This window comes from Notolepis coatsorum (genome assembly GCF_963971535.1).
Source record: "Notolepis coatsorum genome assembly, chromosome: 3".
In the NCBI taxonomy this organism is placed as follows: domain Eukaryota; kingdom Metazoa; phylum Chordata; class Actinopteri; order Aulopiformes; family Paralepididae; genus Notolepis; species Notolepis coatsorum.
This window is the reverse complement of record NC_140167.1, coordinates 9,951,060-9,971,418: the sequence shown is the minus strand read 5'-3', so window position 1 is coordinate 9,971,418 and position 20,359 is coordinate 9,951,060. Positions and strand designations below refer to the sequence as shown.

General features: G+C 43.4%; 1 protein-coding gene across 1 annotated transcript in view; it reads right to left on the bottom strand.

The window, feature by feature from the left end:
• stxbp5b (syntaxin binding protein 5b (tomosyn)) overlaps nucleotides 1-20,359 on the bottom strand; it is a gene marked incomplete at its 5' end in the record, with an annotated part of 106,376 nt that overhangs the window by 9,197 nt on the left and 76,820 nt on the right. The window contains 8 exon segments of the mRNA XM_084310376.1: nucleotides 1,715-1,880; nucleotides 4,332-4,695; nucleotides 6,309-6,548; nucleotides 10,107-10,235; nucleotides 11,934-11,984; nucleotides 13,900-13,947; nucleotides 14,081-14,140; nucleotides 14,230-14,292. Coding sequence (XP_084166502.1) covers nucleotides 1,715-1,880; nucleotides 4,332-4,695; nucleotides 6,309-6,548; nucleotides 10,107-10,235; nucleotides 11,934-11,984; nucleotides 13,900-13,947; nucleotides 14,081-14,140; nucleotides 14,230-14,292 — 1,121 coding nt within the window.

Here is a 20,359-nt window from a genome sequence, read left to right as displayed (position 1 = left end):
AACACAGCATGTAGAAACACAGCGTGTACAGCATGTAGAAACACAGCATGTAGAAACACAGCATGTAGAAACACAGCATGTAGAAACACAGCATGTAGAACATACAGCATGTAGAAACACAGCATGTAGAAACACAGCATGTAGAAACACAGCGTGTAGAAACACAGCGTGTAGAAACACAGCGTGTAGAAACACACAGCATGTAGAAACACAGCGTGTAGAAACACAGCGTGTAGAAACACAGCATGTAGAAACACAGCATGTAGAAACACAACATGTAGAAACACAGCCAGCATGTAGAAACACAGCATGTAGAAACACAACATGTAGAAACACAGCATGTAGAACATACAGCATGTAGAAACACAGCATGTAGAAACACAGCATGTAGAAACACAGCGTGTAGAAACACAGCGTGTAGAAACACAGCGTGTAGAAACACAGCATGTAGAAACACAGCATGTAGAAACACAGCATGTAGAAACACAGCATGTAGAAACGCAGCATGTAGAAACGCAGCATGTAGAACATCAAATTACCCCCCACCCCCTGCCCTAGTATACAAAAAGACTTAGGTTTTACTGCCCTGCGTGGTTCTGTTGATCCGGTGTTATTTGATACTCTGTGTTTTATTATGCAGCACCTTGCATTTTAAACAGCAGTGTGGAAGCGGAGTTAAAAAGCTGCACTGACTGCAGTTTTAGGAAAGAAATCTGAAACTGAGGAATGAAAATCCTTCAGCGTTTTCGCAACTGAATGAAAGAAGCTTCACATCAAGATGTCTTCAACAACAGACCATGGAGGTGCAGCAGCACACAGACCTACAGCGAAACCATTATATAAACAGTAGCCACCAGGGGGCGGCCTCCTCACTTCTTTCAAACGGCTCTTCGACGCTCACCGTCTATAATTACAGTCACACAGTAGGTAGCTCCCCACTGCCAAGAATAGCACTACAACACTGCAAATATTTTGTAGACCCAATGTAGATACTATAGATAGATGCTACATACCCTACCACATGGCCCCTAATGGCCACCACAACCCAACGTGTAGATAGATAGATGCTACATACCCTACCACATGGCCCCTAATGGCCACCACAACCCAACGTGTAGATAGATAGATGCTACATACTCTACCACATGGCCCCTAATAGCCACCACAACCCAACGTAAATGTCTGAACACAACCCCCTCCAATGTACAGTAAATTACCAAGTATGGTCTTGTCAATATTCCAATGTACAGTTTTGTTTGTATAGTTGTACAGTGTCCCCCACCCACCCCTCCTACCCTTCTTCCCCTTCTTTTATGATGTTCTCTCTTTCCTTTCTTACACAGTACCGTATATCTGTATGTCTTGTATGTCATAAATGTCTTGATTCATTGAAAATGGAGGACCCTGATGTAAACAAGACGAAAGTATTTTTCTGGTCTTCATCCTCTTAGCAGTTGTTTGTTTTGAGCTGTACTGTATTGTACCCATTCTGCAATCTGTTAATAACGTTTTCAATCAATCAATCAATCAATCAATCAATCAATCAATCAATCACATACCCTACCACATGGCTCCCAATGGCCGCCACAACCCAACGTGTAGATAGATAGGCAGCGAGAGCCAGCACATCATCAAGTGGGCAATAATTCAGGCGTTAAGCCGTGGTTGACATACTGTATATCACTTATTTTAATTAAAAGCCCTTTGATCTGACCTGCAGATTGTCACAGGTCTCCTGGCTGTAGGTGATCCTCTGGAACTCCGTGGGGGAGGTGAGGTACAGGGCCTGGCCCAGGTTGGAGAAGCAGAAGGTCCTGGCTATCCTCATGTCCGTCAGAGGCAGGTAGTTCACGTCCAGCATGGGCCGTAGGCTGGGCAAGCTGGGAGGAGGAGGAGACACACGATATGAGGGGTGGGAATCACCAGAGGCCTCACGATACTATCATGATACTTGAGTCACGATATGATGGTATTGCGATACTAAATATATTGCGATATGCTGAGTATTGCGATATTAATATTGCGATATATTGCGATTTATTACCTTTTTTCAACTGCAAAGTAAAACGTTGTCAACATGTTTTATCTAATAAAATAAAGTTCAGTCTGTTCATCTCACTTCAATCATTTTTATTGCAGAACATGGTATTTTCTCAAGCAGACGGATGTAAACACTGTAATCTGTGTTGCATGTACCTGACAAACTGAACTGTTTGTATTACAGTCATATTCCAACTTAACTGAATGCACACGTGTGCGTGTGTGTGGACTACTGTACTATTACAGGTATTGAAATGAACAATGCAACTTCCTTGTAATTTTCTTTTATGAATAATTAAATATCGATACTTGGCGTCCCTGTATCGATACAGTATCGCCACGTAAAGTATCGCGATTTAATATGTCATGATGTGCTCTGTCCTTGTGTCCATGACTGTATTGTGACCTGTATCCCTGATTCCCTATCGTATGTGCGTATGTGCTTTTGTTGTGTTTTTATTCTAATGTTATTTATGTTGATTTTATTCTGTTTTTATTGCCAACCCTTTTTCACACAGGATTTTAGCCTGTACATTCTGGCAGGGGGACTGCCAATGGAAATTAGCCTTTTGGCAAAAATTGGGTGCATTTACATTTGTAAAATGTTTTATTAATGTACGCTGTCCCCCTTGATCAAATAAAGTAAACCTAAACCTAAACCTGTCAGAGGCAGACTCCCATCTAGTCGAATGTAAAGTCAATGGGGCCCACGCTCTCTGCTCCACTGAACACTGAGATCTACTGCACGGCGCACCCAAAGCGGGTTTCGGCATTTATTTCCAGGATTGTACAGACCGGGGGCGGCGTGGTCCCGTCGACTTTGTACCGTGGAGCTGTGAGAATAAAAAATATGAAGAACGGCACGAGCTGAGCTGAGAAAGGACTTGTAGGAAGTAAGTAAGTAGGAAATGTGGCCAGGGGTTCAACAGTTTAAGGCTGAGACTAATTATCGATAACTGCGAGAGATCGATAAATGGCATCACTTATAGATTCTTTTTTGCATGTGTACAAAAATAATATATATGTATATATCTTTTTTTAATACTTTATTTATACTATACTAAAATACTAGGTCTTGTGGCATGTTTTAGTTAAAACATCCCCATTTCATGTAAATTCAGTTGAATTGCAACTCTGCACCATGCATTCAATATGCAGCGCACTCCATCACATCCAGAGACCACAGACTATAAAATGAGAAGGATCACTGTGGTAGTTTTGAATGGGGAAATCTGTAAATCGTAAAAAAATAAAAATAATTATACACTAATAAAATTATCGATATTTATCGATAATTTTGTCCCGATTTATCGATTCTTCCAAATGGCATATCGTCTCAGCTTTATTACAGTTGATTGGCAGCTATCTTCATGTTAAAGGGTGGACGCTCAACACAAACAGCCTCAGCCAGTCCTTTGTGCCAGTAGCCATCAGGCTCCACAACTGTGGGCACGGACTGCCGCCAATAGCTGGAGAACTAACGGCTGGAGAACTTGACCCTGGTGCAGTGTGCTACTATGTTATGGACCATGTACAGTATACTATAGGTCACCAACAGGCAGACCGCGGTCAGAGTCCGGACCCAGAAGCCATCCCATACGGACCCAGAGCTATACAGCCAAAACAGAAGGTTATGATTTAAAACCTGACAGGGTGCTTCTATTGTAGTCTTTACGGTAGTGGTTTAGCAGATGAGGAAATGCACAGACCAATATGATTTTCCTGCTTCAAGGGCGGCTATGTGGCGTAGTGGGCAAGGCGCTCGCCACAAATGCGGAGCCGCTGGGCTCGCCTGTTCGAGCCCAGCGCTCCACATTGCTTTCAGTTTAGCTGGTCGTTTATACTAATACACATTGGCCGTATTAGGGGGTGGGAAACTGATGGGTGGGGATCGGGCGTTGTGGACAGCGACTCCTACAGGTCGGTTGGTGCGCCTGCGCAGTAGAATCAGGAAGTGTCGGGGGCAGCGTGAGCCTCCCACGCGTTACTCCTCGCCACTGAGAGATCGAGCTGCGCAGGTGAAAAGATGCGACTGCTGTTACCTCAAGTACCGGAGGGGACTTGTGCTATGTATGACTTAGTCCACATTGCAGCCGGCTTGTGGGAGGCAAGAAACAGCGTTTGTGACAGGGGAGGGTTGAATTGGATGATACGAAATTGGGATGGGAGAAAAATTACACGACCGTCGATTGTGTGATAGTAAAGGGGTCAACCTTCTGTCGTGTGTGGCGGTGAAAAGGGTTAAGCGATTAAGCCGCCTGCCGCCCGCCCTGGAGCGTCGCCGCCGGTACCTCAGCGTCATGATGTGTCCGTTGGCGCAGAAGCAGGCGATGCAGTTGGCGCCGCCCATCTGCACCACGTCGGCCCGCAGCACGAAGGACGACTCCGTGATGTTGTGCTTGTAGACGGCGGTCTGCGACGGCACGGCCACCACCTTGGCCTGCTTCTCCGAGCAGACCACCACGTACTGGCAGTCCTGGCCCTCCGGCGGGGAGGCGGCCGGGGAGGGAGGCCGCTGGCGCTTCTTGCTCTTCTCCTTCTCCTCGTCCGACGCGTTGGGGTCGTACCACTGCTCGTAGGCAGGGGGCAGCAGAGCGCCGCTGGCGTCCAGCAGGGCCATGGTCAGGACCCCTCCTTTCAGTCTGACCAGAGTGCCTGATTTGATTTGATTAGATATTTAAAAAAAAATACAAGATTCCAGAAAAACGTCAAGGATGCTACACAAAAAAGTCAAGACTTATTTCCATTGTGGTCTCAGACAGACAAGCAATACAAAACATGACCATAAATAACAATTTGACAAACTACATAGACATGTGTACATTTTAAATGAAGTACAAACGTAGCCACAGGCAACAATGTATCAGACAACATTTTCATGCATTTTAAAATCTAGTTTTTGACATTGTCGAGGAGCCATGATTTTTACTTTTTTCTTAAAATTGTGTCGGCTACTGATGCATTTTAGCTGGGAAGGTAGCAAATTCCAATTTGTGGCTCCCCAGAATTTAAAAGAACATTTGCCCATATTAGAACGGACACCAGAGTTTAGGGCTGGATGATCCCCGTGTTAACGACACTTCCTCTGGTCAAACCTCCTTCCAGTTTGTTGCTCCCAGCAGTTGGAACAAGATGCGAAAGACAAAATTGGACACATTTATCCCCCTCACTACTTTTAAGGACTCTATCGCAGCGTTGTTTACACACACACACACACACACCCGCAACTCACCCAACCTTTGAACTGTAAATGGTCTGTTCTGCTTCATGTATTACATACTTTGTAATTCTATTTGGTTGTTTGTTTGATGTGTGTTTTAATTATTTACCTTACCTCTGTGATGTATGTATCGTTTGTCTCTTTTCTATTTTACTTTCCCGTGTTGGCCCCCTTGGGAGGATTTATTTATATATATATATATATATATATATATATATATATATATATATATATATATATATAGTTCTATATCTTGTGCTGCCTTTTATCTGTTTTTCTTCTGCATTGCAAATGTGAAAACCTCATAGATGAATCATCACAAACGTTAGGTCTGCGAGGACTTTCTTCCTCTCCCTTTCTCCCACTCTCACAAAACATTCTCAACTCCCCATTCCGTATTCCACCCCCACATCATATGCGTGTGTTTTCGCATTCAACGTTAAACTATTGTGCAACCTTATACACTTGTGTTTGCTATTATATTGAAATTATGCTTTTAAGTTGCAGGAAATTACAGCGAATGGTTTTCTTTATTGCAAATCTTTTTGCTGGACCACCCCCTAGTTGAGACCATCTTATTTGAAAATCCTGGGGGAAAGCCCTGCTACATATACCACCCACACCGCCTACACCTACCACCCACACCGCCTACACCTACCACCCCCACCACCTACACCTACCACCCACACCACCTACACCTACCACCCACATCGCCTACACCTACCACCCACATCACCTACCACCTACCACCCACACCGCCTACACCTACCACCCACACCACCTACACCTACCACCCACATCGCCTACACCTACCACCCACATCACCTACACCTACCACCCACATCACCTACACCTACCACCCACACCACCTACACCTACCACCCACACCACCTACACCTACCACCCACATCGCCTACACCTACCACCCACATCACCTACCACCTACCACCCACATCACCTACCACCTACACCTACCACCCACACCACCTACACCTACCACCTACACCTACCACCCACACCACCTACACCTACCACCCAGGTAACTCACCGCAGGAGGAGATGCCGACCGGCTGCAGCAGCCTCTGGTCGCCACCGGGGGGCAGGCTGAGGGCCACGGCCAGCACGGAGCCCTGGGTGGTTCCCACCAGGAGGGTGGGGCTGCCGGCGGTCTCCGTCTTCCTGGGGAAGCTCTCGCAGAAGTGGAAGGAGGAGATGGCCTCCCGGGACTCCCGGTCGATGCTGGTGACGCTGGAGCTGCGTGAGCGACTGAAGGAGTTGTCCTTGGCGTCTGGGGGGGGGGGGGGGGGGGGTGGAGAGAAAGGCGAGGCGGCGGCACCGCGAGAGGACGAGAGGATTAGAGGACGTGTGGAAGGAAAAGGAGAGGCGTCGTGGAGGCGTCTTCATGCAGGACGACGGGAGAATCGAGAGCTTGTTAATAACATCCCATGAGTCGACCGGAGAACCGGTTAAATACTTAACGACGTATCGACTCTTAAAGGCAACGATCCGATTCTACCGATGCAATGTTAAGACACCAATTCAGATCGTTGATGTGTCTTAAATCAAATCAGATCAGAATTGTTTTTATTTTATTTTGTCGTGATGCAAAGTGCTTGAGGTTTTTCATTGAATAATACAATTTATATTACATATTTGCGACATTGATAGAAATGTCTATTTCTATTTCTTTATTTAAAGATAGGGACAATGCACATTAATGAACATTTATATGTAAACATGCCAGATTGTAGCTATAAGCTCATTTCCTCATCTGTAGTCCCTTTGAAGGTTGATGTGAACACAATTGTCGTATCACAATATCTCCCATTGCGTCGCTCACATTACTGAATTTAATCGTGTCGTACATGTGTGATATTGCCAGGTATCAGATCGTTGCCTTTAAGAACCATAACGGTATCAGCTAACAAACACCCCTGTTACACACCAGTGAAATGTTAGATCTTTGCGGTTCCCAAGCTTTTTCCACGTCAAGGATCACAAAACAAGACACACAGGATGGGAAGCTAAACCTTTGCTCTACAGTACAGGCCGCTGTGCGCCGCCGTGCTATAGACGTGTTTGAACAGTCAAATCAACCCATTCGTTTGTTCATACGTAACGATGGCTGAAACGCAAAAAACCTCCTATATGCAAAATATTGGGATTTTCTGATGTCCCTTTGGATGATGAGAAACCTCCTATTTGCAAGATATTTTCCAAAAGCCAAAAGCAGTGTATTGTATTGGGTATCCTTAAAAGAAATTGCATTCTGCAAGAAAACCGCACATAAAAAGAAAAAAGGTGGAGGTTTCGCGTTTCAGCAATCGATAAAGTCTCAGCTGAACCCAAAGGAATTACTTAGCAGCCGTAGCCAGAGATAAACCAGCATTTGGCTGGTGGTAATTTCCCATCCTGGATACACGGTAGGCCAGGGACCCCCATGTGAACATAGCTCATCACAGGGACCCCCATGTGAACATAGCTCATCACAGGGACCCCCGTGTGAACATAGCTCATCACAGGGACCCCCGTGTGAACATAGCTCATCACAGGGACCCCCGTGTGAACATAGCTCATCACAGGGACCCCCACTTGAGAAGACGTTTGTTGTTAGAGATGGTTTAGGACAGAAATACGTAACTGGCTGTACCGTAGGTGATGAGATCTTAAAAAATAAACTCTTGTCTTCATATAACTGATGATTGTCTAGAGAATATTACACTCCTCTCTGTACTAGTATGTCTGTATCGTGTTGTGTTCTACACAACATCTCTTGTTTTGTTGTTATAGATGTATTTATGAGTTTTGTTGTTGCTGGGTTCCTCTCAAAAGCAGCAGCTGTTTTCCTTTTCACACAACCTCAACTTATTACTACATGATCTGTATGATGCTCGTTTGATCGCGTATGAATGAAAATATATCGTATCGTATCAAAATAACAGTGGAGGAAGTGGAAATGAGAGGAACTTGAACCCATAGACATCGTCATACGTCATCTAACTGTAACTGTAACTTGTTATAGCGGCAGGGTTGAAGAATGGTACATGACCTCAAAACTAAACAAACAAACAAACGTCCACAGACGATCCCCAAAAAGAGGAACAAATGACGGAAGGCTGTTTCAGAGAATCCACTCAGGGCTTTTCGACATTGAGATGCTCTTGTACTGATCAGGACTGATCACGAGGACGCCACTAGCTCTGATCAGGACTGATCATGAGAATGCCACTAGCTCTGATCAGGACTGATCACGATAATGCCACTAGCTCTGATCAGGACTGATCACGATAATGCCACTAGCTCTGATCAGGACTGATCACGATAATGCCACTAGCTCTGATCAGGACTGATCACGATAATGCCACTAGCTCTGATCAGGACTGATCACAAGGACGCCACTAGCTCTGATCAGGACTGATCACGATAATGCCACTAGCTCTGATCAGGACTGATCACGAGGACGACACTAGCTCTGATCAGGACTGATCACGAGGACGCCACTAGCTCTGATCAGGACTGATCACAAGGACGCCACTAGCTCTGATCAGGACTGATCACGATAATGCCACTAGCTCTGATCAGGACTGATCATGAGAATGCCACTAGCTCTGATCAGGACTGATCATGAGAATGCCACTAGCTCTGATCAGGACTGATCATGAGAATGCCACTAGCTCTGATCACGACTGATCACGATAATGCCACTAGCTCTGATCAGGACTGATCACGAGGACGCCACTAGCTCTGATCAGGACTGATCACGATAATGCCACTAGCTCTGATCAGGACTGATCACGAGGACGCCACTAGCTCTGATCAGGACTGATCACGATAATGCCACTAGCTCTGATCAGGACTGATTACGATAATGCCACTAGCTCTGATCAGGACTGATCATGAGAATGACACTAGCTCTGATCAGGACTGATCACGAGGACGCCACTAGCTCTGATCAGGACTGATCACGATAATGCCACTAGCTCTGATCAGGACTGATCACGATAATGCCACTAGCTCTGATCAGGACTGATCATGAGAATGACACTAGCTCTGATCAGGACTGATCACGAGGACGCCACTAGCTCTGATCAGGACTGATTACGATAATGCCACTAGCTCTGATCAGGACTGATCATGAGAATGACACTAGCTCTGATCAGGACTGATCACGAGGACGCCACTAGCTCTGATCAGGACTGATCACGAGAATGCCACTAGCTCTGATCAGGACTGATCACGAGAATGCCACTAGCTCTGATCAGGACTGATCACGAGGACGCCACTAGCTCTGAATAGACATTTTCTTCATTCCCAATTTACTTTCGTCCGACAGTACAACATTCTCAACGTGCAAAATCCTTGTTAAGAAATGCATGTAGTACCACGATGCTTCCCAGGAGAGGGCGCTGTCATGCATTAGTTAGTGCGTTGACAACGGTCACATGAAAGACTTAAAAAAAAAAAAACAATAACAAGCTTTTGCTCTCCTCGCGGTCACCCGAAAGAATTCTAAAGGGATTCCAAAGAGATTTGTGAGTCAAAGTAGGAAGTTGGGAGGAGGGGAGGCGGGGGAGACGTTTCACCGCTGTATTTAAGAGTGGGGAGAAAAATGGTCAACAAGAAAAGCAGGATTTTCAACACTGGGTAGCAGCCAGGCAGTGGAATTTCCTCCAAAAAAAAGGAGGAAATAGCAGTCTGTCTGAAAGTGTTAGTGGCAAAGGGCCAACCCAGGCGGGAGGAGGCCCCAGTGGGTGGTGGGTTAGTACCAGCTACTACCACCAGTACCGGTTAGTACCAGTCACCCCACTTCAGCCCACAGTCCAGACCGCGTACGGGGGCCACTCACTGGCGACGGGGTCAGAGAGCGTTCTGAGAACGTCCCTCCTCAGGCACGGCTTCGGCGACGCCTTGCCCCCTCCCTTCAAACAACAGCGCTTCTTACACGGGAGAGAGTGCTGGCGCCGCAGGCTCTCCTCTGCTCACGGCGGGAAACAAGAGCGTTAGAACGAACGGGGGCCTTTCACCTTCTCACCAGACAGCAGCGTTCACACTGACTAGGCACTTTTTAAAAAGACGGCAGGTAATTGGAACCGAAAGGGAGGTGAAGAAATTATTAGGCGGGTGAAGCAGCACCTGTAAGGAAACATCATGGTACTCGTAGAGGTGCACCGGAACCATGCCAGGATAGAATACTGGAGATTAGGGCTGACCCCTATTAGTCGATTAGTCTACTAATCGGTCGAAAGGAGCCGTAGTCGACTGGCCAACCTCTTAGTAAAAAAAAATATAATAATATTTGTAATTTTTAATTTTTTTTATCATTCTTTCCAAAAGAAAAGAGGCCTAGAAGCGTGGCTAATGCTAATGGCATGCATACCAGAGGCTAACTGCCTACGAAAACAGGCACAGAGGCACTGAAAGAGGATTTCACCCATCTAATGAACACACTAGAGTAGACTATCAATATGTATCCATCAGTGGACCAATTGCATGCTTTTGCAGAGGACAAGAAGCCTTCAGTCGACTCCTTCAGACATTAAGCACCCCCCACAGCCCAAATGGAATGATAAAAAAAAAATAAAAAATTTAAAATAAATAAAATATTTAAGAATATTATACTTTTTTTTTTTTTTTTTTTTTTTTTTTAAACCAATAGCCGACTAACGGCAAATTTTGGCCAATCATAGTCGACCATCCAAATCCTTAGTCGGGGACAGCCCTACTGGAGATACAATACTCCTACTGGAGAGTGGAGATCAGGTGCACCGGATGCCAGGATAGAATGCTCCTACTAGAGATCCATTCATGATGTCAACAGAACTGAGTACTGGCGCTAAGATAGTTACTAATGACATTGATAGGATTATCGATCAGTTACATTATATAAAGTACAATTTGGAGGTTGGCATTTAGTTTAGATTAAAACCTAAAAATGTGTAAAGAATGTTTCTCCACAACTTCCTACTGAAATAAGACAAGCAGCCAAGAGCATGTGAGAGAACTAACCAACCAACCAACTAATCTACCAACCCACCAACCAACTAATCTACCAACTGACCAGCTAACCAACCAACTAATCTAACAACCCACCAACTAACCAACCAACTAATCTAACAACCCATCAACTAACCAACCAACTAATCTAACCACCAACCAACTAACCAACCAACTAACTAACCAACCCACCCACCCACCAACCAACCAACCCACCCACCCACCAATCCACTAACCAACCCACAAAATGCAGTAATTATTTCGCAATCACTTAAAATAACTGTCAACAATGTTCAATATCAAGTAATGATATTTGTAAATGTTATCTGCCAGCACTGAGCTGAACATGGTACTGGTACCGGTACACCTCTAGGTATGTGGTATTGGTACACCTCTAGGTACGTGGTATTGGTACCGGTACACCTCTAGGTACGTGGTATTGGTACCAGTACACCTCTAGGTACGTGGTATTGGTACCAGTACACCTCTAGGTACGTGGTATTGGTACCGGTACACCTCTAGGTATGTGGTATTGGTACACCTCTAGGTACGTGGTATTGGTACCGGTACACCTCTAGGTATGTGGTATTGGTACACCTCTAGGTACGTGGTATTGGTGCCGGTACACCTCTAGGTACATGGAAAGTGAAATTCAGTACAGAGTCACTGTAGGTCTTACCCTGGTCTGGCTTTAGCTCAGTAGGCGAGCTAATTTTCCGTGACATCTTGGCTGTAACAGGAACAAACATTCCAACTTTACAACAGAAAATGTGACGGCTAAAAAGAAAAAGGTCATTATATTCTTAATTTGGTCAAATCAAAGCTTGTTTAATGCTGCACCGTGTCCTTTTGGGGGAGAACTCCTGATAGGTGAATAAAAAGCATGATTTATCTTTAGGGCTACATCGACCCGTTGCATCCAGCTATGTCTAATATAATTGGAGTAATACATCTGAATTGAGCACTAAAAGTTGCAGTGTGAACGCAGCCAAATAAGCTTCCAAGTGGTTCATTTCTTTGTGTCAAGATTAACTAATTATTATAGGAGGTAATTTTTTTCTTCTTCCCAAAAATGACAGTGCAGCTTAAATCACATTCGTCACAGTGGCTAACTACGCACGTTTAAAAAGGAGAAGGAAATCAGCGGAGAAGGTGAGATTTTGCATCATGCTTTTAGAAGAGACGCCCTGAGAGAAAGAGACTGAGCCATATCATCATCATCATCATCATCACCCACACGGCGGCCTGTAATGTCAAACAGAGCAAGAGGAAGCAGAGAGAAGAAGTCATTAGAATAATGTAGTGAACACGGTTATGCAGAAGGAGCAGGACGGAGGGAGGAATCACTGCAGGGAGGAGGAGTCAGGCAGCAGAGAGAGAGGCTTCATAAGCCCTGCAATCAGAGAACACGACATCAAGCATCGAGAGAGATGATCCAGTACCGGAACGGTGACTTGGTTAGACATTAGTATTATGACGAGAGAACAAACCACGCAGATTTTCTATGCTTATTTTTCTTTATGAGTGCCAAATTTGACAATTTTCCCCATTGTACCTTTGACAGTACGTTTTTACTCCTCAATATGTAGGAACTGGAAGGTTTAAATAGCGGCCTTGAGTACCTTTTGGTTCAAACTGCATAGAAAATCCGGGAACACAATACATTCAAAAGGACAGCCTTTTATATCATGCAACTTCAGGATAGCCGGTCTCGATCAACTCTATCAATCAGACGAGACTCAACCCAGCACCATGTGATTAGTGAACGACACACGGCTCGAAATGCACTCGTTTCTGTCATTGGCAGCAAGATGCACTGAGTAGATCCGATGCTGAATTAAAGGCACAGTGCGGTTAGACCAGGTCTGGTTCCTCACAGGATGCTAGCGAGGCGAACCCACGCAGGACGGTGATCGTAATCTGCAAAGTATCGTTATCTCGACACGGTGATGTGAAAAGATGTCGCAGACTTTTAGTATAGTTCTTCTTGAAAATGAGCATGCGGGCAATCTAAATCTTATAGTGTAATCTAATTGGACTATGACAAGTGTACCGGTAGATCTTTTGCATTATTAAAAAGGTAATACCTTTTTTCCTTTCGAAGGACTTTAAAATGTAATAACACCAGGAAATGTAGTAACCTTTTCCTTTAGAAGGACTTTAAAATGTAATAACACCAGGAAATGTACCGGTAATAACTTTTTCCTTTAGAAATGTAATAACCTTTCAAAATGTAATAACTTTTTCCTTTAGAAATGTAATAACTAGGGATGTCCCGATCCGATTACGTGATTCTCCGGAGATCGGGATCGGCAAAAAATAAATTAAAAAAATCGGGATTAATTAAAAAAAAATATTTAATTTTTTTTTTATTCAACAAACATGACCATGTTCACGTCCTAAACTCATACTGAGGCCTTAGTTTTGGTTTTAAATTGCATATCATCATTCATTTATTTATTGTCACACAGAAGAATGACTCCGTCGACGTGGACAAAACTAGTGTCAGTTTACGTTTCCTGCGCGCCGTCCTGCCGTTCGCTCGCCTGCATCGCTGCGTGTCAGAGACAGATGCGCTGTGGTCATTTAAAGAGAGCGAGAAAGTGAGCAGGAAGAGGAGGAATACGCTCGGATCATACTAGTACCAAAGTCATTGGCAACCGTCTTGGAAAAACGTCTGCTTTTGGATTTCACTGCAATTATGTAAATAAAATAATAAAATAAAAAAGACAAAGCAAACATCATCAGGCACAAGTGAACGCTCGGACTCGAGGAGAAATGAGAGTCGTGGGCACAGTTTGGCGTCGCGGTGTGATGATACAGTACCCTTCTCTAGGAACTTCTGCTGCTTTCGCTCGTCGTCTGAGTTGCAGGGCGAGGCGGATCCTACACGGTGGGCACCGGCGACAGCGTTAAGGATCGTCAGAAAGGACAAACGCAAGTACTCTTATGTGTAAAGAAAACCTGAAGTTTACCTGAAGTGGGCGATTTGCATCGGTCCTCGGAGGCGTTGGACCCGTCGTTGGCGTCGCAGGGACCTGCCGGGAGGCGCAGAGGTTTAAAACAAACGCACCCCTTGTTGTTTATACAAAGGGCTGCTGTTTTTTTTTCAATTCCTACTGTATTATTAAAGCATTCTAAGACCCTTCTGCATATAATGGTGCATGTTCAAATAACAGCTCTACTTTCCAACAGCCATCACTGATGTACTGTAGAGTGTTTGGCCAGTGACACGGGTCAGTAACTCCGCTCTGAAGTATACAGAAAATAAATGTTCTGGTATCCTGTTCCCACTTTATCCAATCAGGAGAGAGAACTCCACACTGCAAAAAAATTCTCTGAAAAAATAAGAAATAAAAACTAGTTATAAGACTAGACTTCTTGAAATAAGTACAAATATCTAGGGGTTCTCTCTCCTGATTGGATACAGTGGGAACAGGATACCAGAACATTTATTTTGTGTTTTACTGCAGAGTTGAGCAGGCCATGTTACTGACCAGACACTCTATATCAGTGATGGCTGTCGGAATGTAATAATAATAATAATAATAAATTGGATTTTAAGAGAGAAGCGCCTTTCTCAGACTCAAGGACACTGTACAAGGAAAGGGTGATTTCTTTTTGAAAAAAATAAAAGATAAAAAAATAAAATAAATCTGAATATATGTGTATAGTAACAACAGGAAAAACACAAATAAGATAAAAGTGATAAAAAAAAGGAAGCAAGGTGCTGTCCAATTGGATGAAGTGGTTGAAATTAACAAACAAAACAAAGAAACAACAAAACAAAACAACGGGATCTGTGGCTTAAAAGAAAAGAGTCAGGGGTGGGGGCTACTTGGGAGCAGGGCCGTGTTGCATGAAGGCAAGTGTGAACAGGTGGGTTTTTAGGTGGGTTTTGAAGAGGTTGATGGTGTCAGAGCCTCGGATGGAGGGGGAGAGGGAGTTCCATAGTCTGGGGGCAGCTACAGCGAAAGCTCGGTCTCGGAATGTAGAGCTATTTAACACTTGTTTATACAAGAAAATACTACTTACAGAACCTTTAATGGGAATGATTAGGCCTGGTTAGAGCCACTCTTTTGGGCCGCGGTGAGTCAATAGACCTTGCTTCAATAAACCTCCCTAGTGGCTGTTGACCCAGCTCAGCTGTGTTTGCCAAGTCAAGAGGCCACATTGATGCACACAATTGGCAAGAGTTCATATTGGCTGGTTTAGCATCAGCTTCGACTGCTACCACTTCATACACTATGTGTCGTGATATAATGACGTGTTCTGTCCTTGTGTTAAAGACACTGTGACTGAGCATAGTAAGATCAGATTTTTCATTGCATTCTACTTGGAATCTACTAGGGCTGTCCCCGACTAAGGATATGGATGGTCGACTATGATTGGCCAAAATTTGCTGTTAGTCGACTATTGGTCGACAAAAAAAAAGAAAAAAAAGTATAATATCTTTACTTTATTTTTTATTTTTTTATTTAATTTTTTTTGTATCATTCCATTTGGGCTGTGGGGGTGCTTAATGTCTGAAGGAGTCGACTGAAGGCTTCTTGTCCTCTGCAAAAGCATGCAATTGGTCCACTGATGGATACATCTTGATATTTGTCTAGTCTAGTGTGTTCATTAGATGGGTGAAATCCTCTTTCAGTGCCTCTGTGCCTGTTTTCGTAGGCAGTTAGCCTCTGGTATGCGTGCCATTAGCGTTAGCCACGCTTCTAGGCCTCTTTTCTTTTGGAAAGAATGATTAAAAAAGAAAAAAAAAATATTCTAATATATATATATTTTTTTACTATTCGACTAAGAGGTTGGCTAGTCGACTACGGCTCCTTTTCGACCGATTAGTCGACTAATCGACTAATAGGGGTCAGCCCTAGAATCTACTGTACACGGTCCTCATTCTAAATGGTTGAATATCCTATATATGTGCATCTTTTAAGGAACACGGCAACATTATGGGAAATGCGCTTACCGCTCGCTTAAAACTCCGGGAGAGGTGTTTTTGACCAACAGCTAGGCTACATTTTACATTTACATTTAGTCATTTAGCTGAACGCTTTTTATCCAAAGCGACTTACAACAAGTTCTGTACGACACGGCAAGACAACTCTATCAGCTGAGTAACAATGTTCATCACAAGTGTTGAAACTTGAGTTCTGCAGTGTTGAGTGCATAGTAGTAGAGACATGTTAGTATATTAGGAAGAGTGCATGATAGTAGAGGACAGTAAGAAGGTTCTTTTTTTAGCTGATCCCTATCCGCTCCCATTAATTTGTGCTAAGCTAGGCTATCTTGCAGCCGGATAGCTTTCTACTGCACGTACAGAGAGGGAATTGGTATCTATGGAGTAGATGGTGATCGCGTTCCCCATAATGTCGGCGTGTTCCTTTCAAGATACAAGCCACTGTCGCATCAGCTTCATCGCCATCATCACTCCATATTATGGCTGACCCCTATTAATCGATTAGTCAACTAATCAGTCAAAAGGAGCCGTAGTCGACTGGCCAACCTCTTAGTCGAATATTAAAAAAAAAATTATATATATTAATATTTATTAATTTATTTTTTATCATTTTTTCCAAAAGAAAAGAGGTCTAGAAGCGTGGCTAACGCTAATGGCACGCATACCAGAGGCTAACTGCCTACGAAAACAGGCACAGAGGCACTGAAAGAGGATTTCACCCATCTAATGAACACACTAGACTAGACAAATATCAAGATGTATCCATCAGTGGACCAATTGCATGCTTTTGCAGAGGACAAGAAGCCTTCAGTCGACTCCTTCAGACATTAAGCACCCCCACAGCCCAAATGGAATGATAATTTTTTTTTTTTTTTTTTTTTATATTATACGTATTTTAGTCGACTAACGGCAAATTTTGGCCAATCCTAGTCGACCATCCAAATCCTTAGTCGGGGACAGCCGTACTCCATATACATGATGCTGCAAGCGGATGTTTGCATTTTGTACTTTAGGTTGTACTTTAGTTTGTATATTGTATATTTTGTATAGTGTACTTTGGACTTTATTCTTTTGACTTTTTTTTACTGTATGAAGCACATTCTCAGGGAGGCTCATACAGAACCAAGCATTTCACTGTAATGTACACGTATCTTATTATGTGATAAATAAAACAAAACTTGATCAAACTTGTTCTGTCCATTTACTAATTAGCAACATGCAGTGTGTGTGTGTGTGTGTGTGTGTGTGTGTGTGTGTGGTGTGACAAAAAGAGAGACCAGACAAGAGGGAGAGACTAGACGGCAGAGTAATGACACGGAGAGACACACAGGGGAGAGAGGACAAGAGAAAAGAGTCTGACCGACAGGATGTGACTTACTGCTGGAGTGCGAGGAGGTGAGTCTTTTCACAGACTCAGTATACAAGTTAGAAAGTCTGGACATGCAAGACGGCACGGTGGAAATGTCTTAACGAAAATCATAAAGAGAGAGACACCAGTCAGTCAAACAGGGTGAGAGACAGAAAGAGATGAAAGGAAATCATTAAAAAAAGGCACAGAGAGAAAAAGCTACATGGAAGTCAGTGGGTTTAGCGGCTGGATTCACGTCAATTCATAGAATCGAATTTTTTCGTCGAATTCCAAATTCAAAACGGCTTCCGAACTGCGTCTTGAATCCAGAGCTAAACCACTGAGACCGCTTGGGCAAAATGATGCAGCAGTGGATCAGTGTTTCCCGTACGTACAGTTAGGGCCGTGGGCGATTCATCCAGTTTCAATTAAGATTTTGGCTTCCCACGACCAAAAAAACGAATTATAATCGAGATAAAATGATTATTGTGCCGTATGACGCGTTACTCTTGTTTTGGCTCGTGTTGTGAGCGCAGCGCACCCTTCCTCCACAGCGGTGCGCTGTGGGGAGCTGCGGCGGGTTCCTCCGGTGGTTTGGAAACCTCTTTGGTAACTTGGAGAAGATGCCAGAAAGGCAGCCTTTGGTCGAGGAGAAAGGTGAAACAAATTCAGTCGTCGGGGCATACGATGTGCTCAAATCAATGGGTGATCGTGTTTTAATAATCGTGATTCCAATATCAATCGATATAAATCGTGATTGTTATTTTTGCCATAATCGAGCAGCCCAAATCAGGAGTCAAACATACATTGGTTATAATTCAAATGTTCCCGACTAGTGCACAATGATAAAACGTTCTACCAGAGCGCTAAGGAGTTTATCTTTTTTGCATTTTGTACTTCAGTTTGTATATTTTGTATAGTGTTTGGTCTTTATTCTTTTTACTTTTTTACTGTATGAAGCACAATCTCAGGGCAGGGGCTCATACAGAACCAAGCGTTTCACTGTAATGTTATACGTGACAAACAAAACTTGAAACTTGAAACAACATGAGACCGTCATTATGATTTTTGCCATAATCAAGCAGCTGTGACGGGCTGGCACATTTACCTCGTTTTAGCATTTTGCATTTTTAAAAGGTTTGCATCTTTTGTACCTCATTGTCTGAAATTTTACTTCATTGTACTTAGGTTGTACTTTAGTTTGTATATTTGTATAGTGTTGGGACTTATTCCTCTTTTACTTTTTTTTTTACTGTATGAAGCACATTCTATGCGGCTCATACAAAACCAAGCATTTCACTGTAATGTACATCTTTATACGTGACAAATAAAGACAAACTTGAACTTGGAGCGGCGGGGCGGGAAGGACGGTGTTATTTGGGGGGGGGGGGCTGCTCAATGTTGTGGCGGGTCGCCATGAATAGCCTAATCCTGCTTTCCAGCATTGAGCAGGCCCCCCCCCCCGCAAATAACACCGTCCTTCAGCCCCGCCGCGGCTCACCGGCGCCACAGACAACCAGAGGACCCGCGGGAAACACTGATGGAGGCGGCGAGAATGAAGAGACAACAAGAGACACAACAACACAAACAAACAACACTGTGGTCCACGACGCGGGCGAACGCCGAGCGCTGCTGACGTGTGAAGGTTTTAACGGGATTAAAAGAGGGATCGGCGCCAAGCGGCACAGAGAGACTCGGCCTCTCGTTCTCCTCAAAGTGTACAGAACACAGAACATTATGTGACCGGGCCCAGTGGTAAGAGACTCATGTCTGGAAGTCAGATCGCGAGAAAATGTATTCAATGTTTTTTCGTTTCTTTTCCCTATTATTACATGTTTGAATGTTTAAGAACATATTTAATTAACAGCTAACAGTTATAGTATCTCTAAATAGTAAAAAGCAGTTTGTGACTCCTAGTACCCGACTGCCAAGGTATTAAAAATGCAGCCACACTTTAGATTGGATTTTCTTTGTGTTTCTTGTGAGACTTGAGGTTTAACAAGATTCAAATATTTTCAGATTTCAATGTATGACACATCATTTGAAAGCGTACATTCTGTACGTTCATAATCTGTATAATATGTATAACTCAAATTCTTTATTGCCTATATTTATTCTAACATATAATATAACCCATATAGGTTATATAGGTGGTTATCTCCACCTTTGTTTGCACCGTTTATTTTTCAATTTTTTATATTCAGATCTAATTTTATTGCCTATATTCATAGTCTTTCTACCATTACCCTGCCCATACCTGTACTAATTTATATATTTTATACGCAGTTTAATCACCTGTACATTGTATATTACTATTGCACTTTACTGTTACATTTGCACTCTGGTTGGATACAAAACGTATTCGTTGTACTTGTGCTGTATGATGATAGTACATTTGATTCTAATCCAATCTATATATATTCATATTCACAGTAAACATTGTTCTACTGTAACATATCCCACCTCCAGTACATCTTTGTCACAACTCTTTGATAACTAAGTTTGAGGGATCCTTGCTTTTTTTGTGAATATCGGCCGATACATCAATATCAGAATTATTTTGATAGATTTTTACCCAAATATGGCTATCGGCTTAAAAGAAAATCCAGTATCAGTCAAGCTCTAGTACCGATATCCATTGACAACATTATCATACCAATATAAATTACCATTCCAAGTATGTTAGATATGAATGGGAATGACAATTCTATCTGTTCAATTTCTTTTCACTGCCCAAGTGAACAGATGGAGAATCTGTCAGTGACGCCCCCTGTTGAGGGAGAGAGGCTACTGCAGG